The sequence below is a fragment of the Gavialis gangeticus genome, unplaced genomic scaffold, assembly GCF_001723915.1.
Source record: "Gavialis gangeticus isolate Ggan-Ray unplaced genomic scaffold, GavGan_comp1, whole genome shotgun sequence".
In the NCBI taxonomy this organism is placed as follows: Eukaryota; Metazoa; Chordata; order Crocodylia; family Gavialidae; genus Gavialis; species Gavialis gangeticus.
In genome coordinates, this window is record NW_017728971.1 from 32,348 (window position 1) to 41,886 (window position 9,539).

Below are 9,539 nucleotides of genomic sequence, written 5' to 3' on the forward strand. Positions count from 1 at the left end.
GTCCGGCCCGGCCCCCGGTCCCCCAGCCAGACCCGCCGCCGCCACCTGGCTCGGGCACTCCCGGCCCCGCACTGCGGCGGATGGCGGCGGATGGGCGGGCGGCGCGCGGCCCTACCTCCCGTCGGAGAAAATGGGCGACCGGAAAAGGAATCCGCGGTGCGGTGCAGGCCGGGATATCAGCACCGCGGCCTCCACGAGCGCGCGAGACTTGGCTGGCCAATGAACAGCGGCGCCTAGCGGGGCCCGGCTGGGTCTGCTTCAGGGTGCGCGGAGCGTCAGGCGGCTTGCCCTGAGTGAAGATGGCGGCCGCCTTAAAGGGGCCGCCTCTGAGGAGCTACCCAGAATGGCAGGCGGCCAACTAGGCAGGGGTGCAGTAGTGATGGTGCTGGCACAACTCTCAACCGTTGCACACGGTACAAGAAATAATGCTAACAGTGTTCAAAATGTACTGTCATTTTAAAGCAAGGTTCTTTGTGACAATATCGGTTATTAGACCAACCAAATAGTTGGAAAAAACATGCTTTGCAAGCTTTCAGGGACAAACCCCCTTTGCCAGACACTGGGAGACTATGGTAATGTTTAAGGCAGGTAATGGATGCAGCATATGCAAAGACCCAAGTCACTCTCAGGGAGGCTTAGCCAGCTTTCAGGTTACCTGTCAGCACTTCCTTCTGACGACCTGCCTCCAAATAAAGAAAGGCTTCAACTTTGACAACCCAGTACTCACTCCTTCGCTGGAGAGCTACGGTGAACAATATAAAGTAAATAAGATGATTTCTTTGCATACCGATTTGCATAGGGTTTTTTTTTTCTTTCAGCCTATGATACTTTGTCAGGAAATACAATAATTTGAGCTTTCAATATGATAATTTCATATTTAGGATCTGGCAATGCTGCTTCAGGTATGCTAAGTGGAACAGACAAGGCTGTGACGTCTTGTCTGAACTACAGGGCCCTGGCTGCTGCAGTCCTGGTGGAGGGGGGCATCCTTACACACACTGGGCGTGTCCACACATTCATTAATGCATATTAAATTTACTACCTCTAATATGAGGTACTACATAAAGGTGCATTAGGCTGCCCTTATGTGCAGTAGCAAAAGCAAACACTTTTAGTGATGCCTAATGAGCAGTAGGCCAACTCTACTGAGCACTAGCATATTAGCAATATTAACAGTTTTTGTTGTGATGCTTTAATGTGCAGTAGAATAGGCTACTGAGAAGCCAGGCTGAGAAATTAAGAGCCCGAAAGCTGCTCTTTGTCCCGAGACTTAGCCACTCCAGTCAATACCCACCTGTTTTTTCTTTCATATGACAAAAAACAGTGTCTATATCTTTATTTTTGTGCATTTTGGTATTTTGGTCAATTCAGGAGCTCTTGGCTGTCCGCGACATTACCAGGGATCACTACGTGGAAGTGGCTCTCGTCAATCCCCATTACTCACCTATTATAGATAGGGAAATGGAGGCATTGAGAAAGGTTGAGTAACAGTGTCAGGACCTAGAGGCCAGGGTGTCAAACTCAGGAATGACAGGCTCCCATGAACCCTCTCCCCAGGTATCCACAGCTGTTAGACAGGAGCGGAGGCTCAGCATTAAAAAACAACAACAACAAAATAAAAAAAAATAAAAAAAAACAGACTGTTCTTGTGAGTATGCTTTTCTCCTGCAGAATCCAGAGGGAGGGGGTGTCTAGGACTCAGGGCAGATGTTTAAACCACCCCTGCTTTAAACAAGAGACCACACATAGCTCAGAACAATGCTCCCAATTTGGAATCAGTGTGCTTTGTTATCCAAAAATAATTATGCAGAGAAACTGCCAGTCCCAGACAGCAACCCCTTCGCTGGTGCTGCTCGCATAGCAGATGCAGAACCTACATGCAGCTGAAAATTTCCATTTTTGTTTGCTGCTGATGAAGGAGGTGAGATGACAGAAACAAGCTGTCCCTGCACCTCTCAAACTTTGCACTGAGGTGGTGCAGTATATTCTTGGAACTCAAACACAAAAATTAATCCTATTACTCTATAAAGGGACACTGACGTATTCCAGGTTGCCTAGTCACACATTTCCCTTGGAGTTATTTTAGGCTCTAGAACCAAGCACTTCCCTGCATAGCACACGCATATTTGCCCATGCAGAGAAAGGAGCTGGAACTGGAGCTAGCGGCCTGTGCCAGGGCATACAACTCCAGGGGCAAATCTCATGGATGCCTCAGGGGTTTAGGCCCCTGTTAAATGAGGCTATTCATAGATTCATAGATATAGGGTCAGAAGGGACCTTGCAGATCTTCTAGTCCGAACCCCTGCCCTGGGCAGAAGAGAAAACTGGGCTCAAATGACCCCAGCCAGGTAATCATCAAGCCTCCTCTTAAAGACCCCCAGGGCAGGGGTGAGCACCACTTCCCCTGGAAGTTGGTTCTAGATCCTAGCCACCCTGACAGTGAAGTAGTGCCTTCCGATGTCCAGCCTGAACCTACTCTCTAACAAGTTATGGTCGTTATGCCTTGTTACTCTGGGAGGCGCTCGGGGGAACAAGGTCTCTTCCATTCCCTGCTGGTCCCCACTAGTAAGTTTATAGAAGGTCACCAGGGTCCCCCCTCAGCCTTCTCTTGTGGAGGCTGAACAGGTTCAGGTCCCGTAGCCTCTCCTCGTAGGGCCTGCCCTGCTCCCCCGGATCATGCGAGTGGCCCTCCTCTGGACCCTCTCTATGCTGTCCACATCCCTCCTGAAGTTCGGCGCCCAGAACTGGATGCAGTACTCCAGCTGCGGCCTGACCAGTGCCGCATAGAGGGGGAGGATCACCTCCTTGGACCTGCTCGAGATGCATCTGTGGATGCATGACAAGATGCAGTTAGCCCTACTGACCGTGTCCTCGCATTGGCAGCCCATGTTCATCTTGGAATTGATAATGACTCCAAGATCTTTTTCTGCCACTGTGCTTTTGAGACGAGAGTTCCCCAGCCTGTAAGTATGCTGCTGGTTCTTACTGCCCAAGTGCAGCACCCTTCACTTGTCAGTATTGTATCCCATCCTATTCTCGTTTGCCCACCCCTGTAACCTGTCCAGGTCTAGCTGTATGCTGTCCCTCCCTTCTAGTGTGCCCACCTCACCCCAAATCTTGATGTTGTCTGTGAATTTGAACAGGGTGCTTTCCACCCCCTCGTCCAAGTTGCTAATAAAGAAATTGAACAGTGCAGGCCCAAGGGCCAAGCCCTGGGGAACTCGGCTGCTCGCATCCCTCCAGGTCGAATGTGACCCGTCCACCACCACTCTCTGAGTACGACCCCTCAGCCAATTTGCAATCCACCTGACTGTGTAGGCATCAATGCCACAGTTGCCTAGCTTTTTAATGAGAATGGGGTGGGAAACAGTGTCAAAGGCACTGCATAGGTGTGAGGACTAAACTGTACAGAAGTGTTACTATGCCATCCTTGCCCATATGTACTGATACCGGATATGTGTCAGGTAAGATGCATGTGGATCAACAATTATGGCACAAATGTGCGTTTCTCCTCCAGAACAGTGAAGCTGCCCACTCAGCCTCACCCCTCCCTTCTTTAGTGCACATCTGCTTACCCAGATTCGCCCTCTGCACAGCTACTGCATGCATTATGTTCTACCCCAGCATGAGTAACTGCTTCCCTTCAGACTGAGAAATCCATTCAGCCAGGGAATGGAGAGAGGGGCAGCCTGAATGAGCTTCCTACCCCCACCCCTTCTTTAATGCACATGCTTGCAGGACAGCGTTTCCCCCGTTGTGCTAGGCTCATTTCCACCCCCCACCCCATGGTGTCTATGACCACTGCTGTAGAATTCTAGCTCCAGCACTAGACGTGCCCGGAGCAGAACTATGGCATGGATAGGAGCTGCCGTTGCCATACAGGAGTGCAACTTCCTCCTCCTTAACTAGCTGCTCCTCCTGTCAATCAGCCCCTGCACACACCTGCTGTACAGGCCTGGGCAGAGATGGAACTAAACTATGCTTCAGCTAGGAAGGGCTATGCTGGAATAGGTGCTCTCTACCACGTCTACCTCGCTGAGAGGGACCCCAGTGACGAGCAAATAGGGGAGTAGGTTCACTATGCCAAGTGCTGGGCAAGGCTAACTCACTCTCTCAACACAAGACCTAATGGAAGGAGAGGGCTGGGGTGGCAGCTGCATTTGCTGAGCCTGAGACAAGCCATCTGAGCCTCAAATCACTTCTGCTTCGCAGTTTGCTGACTGGGGAGAGACACCCCGAGAAAACTTAAACACATGGGGCCATCCTCATCCAGCCGACGGGCTGTACGGCCACAGTGGCTCTGCAGGGTTCGACGACCCGGGCACCTGGATTTTCCATTTCTCGGTGGTTCAGTAACAAAGCACCACAAGATGGCACCGTCGCACAGGCAGCCCATCAAACATGGCAGGCTAGCAAGGATTCTGTCCCCTGACAGCCGACTGTTTAGTGAGAAGTGTCCCGAAGTACCTGTCATGCTCCTGCTCCCACCTTGTCTCATAACACGGTCACTCCAAATTCCAAGGGTCTATAGGATGGACTGAGGCTACGGCTCCGGTGGTTCTGGAAAAGCCAAGACCAGGGTACGTTTCCTAGAGCAGGTGAGGTTTAAGACGTCGGAGAGGAAAGAGGAAAACCACCATGCTAAGGAACTGAGAGCTTGGGCAAAAGGGGAAAAAAAAAAAATCAATTAGAATGTGTTGCATCTCTCCTCCATGCTCTCAATAACCAGTGCAGGGTGCAGAGCCACCCTCCCTGCACTGGACTAAGCCAGTGGCACTGTCCTACCATACCCTAAAGCAGCATTTCTCAACCTGTGGGTCATAAGAATATATGAAAGGGTCGTGAACGAACTTTAAAAAACAGTCAAACTCTAAAAATGGATTCTCCTTTAAAGAGGAAAAATGTGGAAAACGGTGGCTTTTCCCTTGCAGGCTGGTAGTTCCAGCCTGCAGGGGGCCCCTGCTGCCCCATATGCCCACCCTCTGCCCCACACACTGGGGGCAGTAGGTTGGGAGTGAGGGACAGTGGGTCAGGACTGACCACTGAGGTTTACAAATGGGTCCTGGTACAAAAAAGGTTGAGAACCACTGCCCTAAAGGGTCAATTTCCAGCCCCGCTCTCGAGACCACCAGGGCAAGGATTCTGCAGGACCTTTGTCAAGGCAAGTGGAGTGATGGTGCGTAACTTCCTCCTTTACATCGCAACGAGGATAACACTGGCAGACTCGTGTTTGGCTTTCCACCAATGGAAGCCTGGTGCCCGCTATTATGGGACCTGATGGACAACAAAAGTCTTTCAGGAACACAGACCATAACCGCCACAGAAAAATCCATGCTAAGAGAAAAGAATATCTTGCAGCCAGCCAGCAAAGGACTGCCGATGCTCCTGCACAGCTATTTCAGGTGTTCTCTTGCTGAATAGTAAATAGCCATTCTAACATCCCCAGCTTGTTCTGCAGGAGACTAAGAGGTCTGAACACAAGCGAAGGATTTCAGTCTACAGCCCCCTACAGAAACTTGAACAAACACACACACCTGCTTCCATTTCAGAGCATTTATAGAACGGTGTTTCTTGAGCTCCCATTGAGAAGGTGAATGGTATGATTAGACTCAACTTCCCCCGTGGACTTGTGTTCAGAGTCCTGGTCTGGTAATGTAGTAACATTATATTTCAGAGGGCTTGCTTGTCCTCCCCCAGGAACTGCAGACTCCACACCACTACATACAACAAAGATCAGTTATGCAGAGGAGGCCTCTTACCCTGTAGAACTGAGTACCTGCAAACAGGTGTCACATCAGGCTGGAACACCCTGAATTTCCTAGCAGTCCACATATACACAGCAGTACATTAAGACCATTTTATTCCAGTGAACATTGGTCTCAGTCTGTATACAATTTTTAAATCCAACAGCGGATAAAAAGCAAACAAACAAGAAGTTGGTTACATCACATAGCAGCTACCACGTCCAAACTGCCTGGTGCCCCTCTATCCTATTATCATGGCCAAAGAACCACTCCAGCAGCCCTGGCACTGAAGGGAATGGCAGCAGACACTTGTAATACAACAAGCATTTACAAGACCTCCAGATGAAGTTGTGCCTGCAAAAATGTTTACACTGCTCTGTGCCCAAGAGATTTAAAGCCATCACCCCTTGTTCACCCAACTAAGCCTTGGTACCAAGTCTCCCCTGTCCTGGAGTTAACCGACTTGGCATTCTAAGCAAATGTCTCCTGGAGGGAAGCTCTCTTAATCCAGGGCTGAGATACTCAGTAGTTAAGGATGGGATAACAGTGGCCCAAGTTTCTCTGTGCCTTTGACTCGAGCTGAAAGGGGAAGGATTAAGTTGGCTGTTAGGAAGATACGTCTGAAATCCTCCTCCCCTGGGTTGGGAAGGGTCTCACACTAGTCTCCGACCAAGCTCTTCCTCCTCCTCTGGGCCTGGTGGTTGCTGGGGTGTCTCCTCATCTCTTGCTTCCTGCTTGTTTCTCTCCGCTTCAAGCCAGCTCTGAGGAACGATCATTTTCTTTGGACCATAGGGAGGAGGCCCAATCAGGACTTCGATATCATCATAGTTTATCACTTCTTTTTCCAGGAGGGCATCAGCCAGCTAGAAAGAGAAAACAGGGCTGAGGGGGTGGTCCAGAGTCAGCAGCTCCAGGTGGCAGATAGAAGGGGAGCAGCCTTGCAAGGAGCACGTACCTGGAGCAATGCATCTCCAGGATACACCTCCAACCACTCCCGCAGCCCAGTTAGGGCCATCAGCAACACACAGCCTCTTTGTACCCATATGGGCACAGTGGCAGAACAGATGCACCCGGTGACCCAGTCCACAAGCACCTGACTTTGCAAGCTAGTATGCAACTGTTTGTTCTGCTGAGACCTGCTGCTAAGTGAGAAACAGCTAGCCTAGAGTGCTTTGGCTGGCCTGGTGGGATCAAGCATCCTATAATACCAAGTGTACCCCCTGCCCCAATCTGCAGGGCTTATTGATAAACTAAAGCAGCAAGCTCTGGGTGCTGGCCCTAGGAAAGTCAGGAAAATCATGCTAGCTGGATCAGCAGAACTTCCAAGCAGCGCTCTTCCTCCATGCCACCTTCTGTCCTACACACGTACGGGATCTGTGGTGGAGGCTTGTGAAGGGTGTCAAGTAAATGACCAATGGAAAAACCAAAGTGCTTTGGACAATGGCAAGCAAGCTCCCCTCACACTGCTCCTTCAGAGTTGGAGTTTGTGGGGCACAAAGATGAGTCTAGGAACAGAACTTCCTAAATGGCAAGAATGTTTCTCGGGATTCTGAGCAGGAGGGATCCAGGTTGTTGCTATGCTTGCTCTCTAGAAATGGTGCCAGAGATAACCAGAGAGTCCATACCATCTGCAGCTTGTTCCGGTTGTCCAGCAAGAGTTTCTCTGTGTGTCTGTAAGCTTGAGTCACCAGCACCTTGGCCTCCTGGGAGGAGTGAGAGAAGATGGTAATAAGAGCAGGGACAGATGGTGATACACACTATGCTTGGGTAAATGCAGTGCAGGACTTGGGGAAGTGACTTATGAGTTGAAGTTGATCAAAAATGTTTCCCACCCATGAAAAGAACTGACAAAAAAAGTCAAATCAAAATCCAAAGACTTTCTACCAAGGATAGTGACTTAACAATACCCACAGTGCATCCTGTGAACCCCCCCCTTCTGGCCTTGGGGTGTCATGGGAGATGCAGTCCAGTTCAGGGGCCAGGAGCTGGATGTACCTGCAGCACAAGTCCAACAAGACAATATGGGAGCATTTCTGAATTAGTTTTAAGCCTCCAGGGGTTCAGATTTTTCAACGAGTCAAAGATGCCTGCAGGCAAGAGATACCTTTGCAAAAAGTGCAATTTAAATGGAAGCCCAAGTTCCTATCAAAACATAGTTGGCAAAAAACTTCCAACCAGGCCTATTATGAACACCGCATCTGTCCAAGTCAGGTGCCCCTGGAATCCAGAGACTGGAGGCTCGCACATTCTGCAGCTGGCATCGTCACCTCCACCTCCTCTCGTGACCCAGATGCCAAGCAGCATTGCTTGGAGGGCTGTGGGAATGTTCAGGGTATGGATGAACTCATGTGACAGGATCCAAGCATCTGCACCCCCATTTTTCCCCTCCACACTACATGTCACTACACTACACTCAGTCTCACTACATGTCATCAGCCTGGCCCCTTCCTGACTGAGAGGCTGAAGAATTTAGACACCTCCAGGCTACTCCACGGCAGCTCCCTCGAGTTCCAGGCACAGGGCATCAGGTGGAGAAATCACACCTTCAGGTGAGTTTTGTCTGTTCCTAATGCCTCAAATGAATGTTCCTAACAAGCAGCAAGACAAGACAGCAGCACTGGGCTCCAGAAGCTCCCTTCTCTCCAGCTGAGCAGATATGGCACTTGACTACAAGTCAAGTGTTTGTTTTTAACTAAACCCAGAGAAGGAAAGCATGAACAGGCACTTGCCCCAACAGACTTACATGATCCATCATTTGCTGGAACCCTTGGCTGAAGGGGCGCCGACTTATGCCGATGCTGCTCTCCGCATCTGGGAAGGAGATCTGCCCAATGCTGGGTACCATCCCATACTGTTTCACCATTGAATAGGCTGTATTGGTCACCTTCTTCAGGTCATCCTGTGCACCTGGATGAGGGAATTCCGCATGGCATCACTGAGCTGATAGGCATAGCTACAGGGGAATGTCGAACACAGCCCACTTTCTGAGGGTTCATACCACATGGGTCCATATAGTTGAACAGTTCACCTTGGTTAGGGAGGGACTTTACTGCTGACAGGTGCGTCTACACTGCTATCTCCAACTCCAAGTGTCAGCTGGGACAACCCTCCGGTGGGTCTGACCTAGTGAGTCTGGGTGCTGATAACAGCAGTGTCACAGCAGCATATGACCCAATATAGACTGTGAAGCCTGCCCGAGACCTTGGGCTGGGAGCAAATCTGAGGCAGCAGTCTGGCATTCCAAATGACCCTACACGTTGGTTAGGACAAACCCAGGATCTGAAGTCCAATTCAGCATTTCCTCCCCATATACTCAGTCCTGAAGATTTTCAGGTACTACTTAGAGAGCTCTCAGGAAACAGGAGCTAGTGCAGCACAGAGGCCAGGAGCTCTCAACACCTTGTGAACGAGGAAGAGGATTATACCTTGTGCCAAGAACCTTGTCCTTGGAGGCGGGATTTTTCAACTGCACTCAGTACTGACCCACCTCCAGCCCCGTCGGTGTAGAAAGGATCTTGTAGCTTTGCTTCAGTGTGAGCAGAGCTCTCAATGTCCAAAGCTTCTGCAAATCCCACCCTTGATCTGGATTCTTCTCCCCCCCACACACTATTTTTCAGAGAGAGAGAGAGAGAGAGAGAGAGACACACACACACACACACACTAAAGGTAAATTTGCTTCTCTCTGTGACTCAACTCTCTGAGCAGTGACTGAGGTATGCAGAACGTGTGTACAGAAGCCTGCATACATAACAGCTGCTTGCTCTGGGAATCAAACAAATGGAACAAATACTTGGA

General features: G+C 50.1%; 2 protein-coding genes across 3 annotated transcripts in view; both read right to left on the reverse strand.

Moving 5' to 3' along the window:
• RPL13 (ribosomal protein L13) overlaps positions 1 to 172 on the reverse strand; it is a 6,034-nt gene extending 5,862 nt beyond the window's left edge. Inside the window, exon 1 of the mRNA XM_019504757.1 lies at positions 116 to 172. The gene's annotated coding sequence lies outside the window, so the exon portion shown is untranslated. The remainder of the gene's footprint in view (positions 1 to 115) is intronic.
• A 5,671-nt stretch (positions 173 to 5,843) lies between these two features.
• The window catches only part of SPG7 (SPG7, paraplegin matrix AAA peptidase subunit), a 33,946-nt gene continuing 30,250 nt past the window's right edge, over positions 5,844 to 9,539 (reverse strand). For both annotated transcript variants that reach the window (XM_019504768.1, XM_019504778.1), the window contains 3 exons: positions 8,488 to 8,651; positions 7,370 to 7,447; positions 5,844 to 6,607 (listed from right to left, as the gene is read on the reverse strand). In XM_019504768.1, the coding sequence (XP_019360313.1) occupies positions 6,398 to 6,607; positions 7,370 to 7,447; positions 8,488 to 8,651 (452 nt within the window). In that variant the 3' untranslated portion in view covers positions 5,844 to 6,397. The remainder of the gene's footprint in view (positions 6,608 to 7,369; positions 7,448 to 8,487; positions 8,652 to 9,539) is intronic.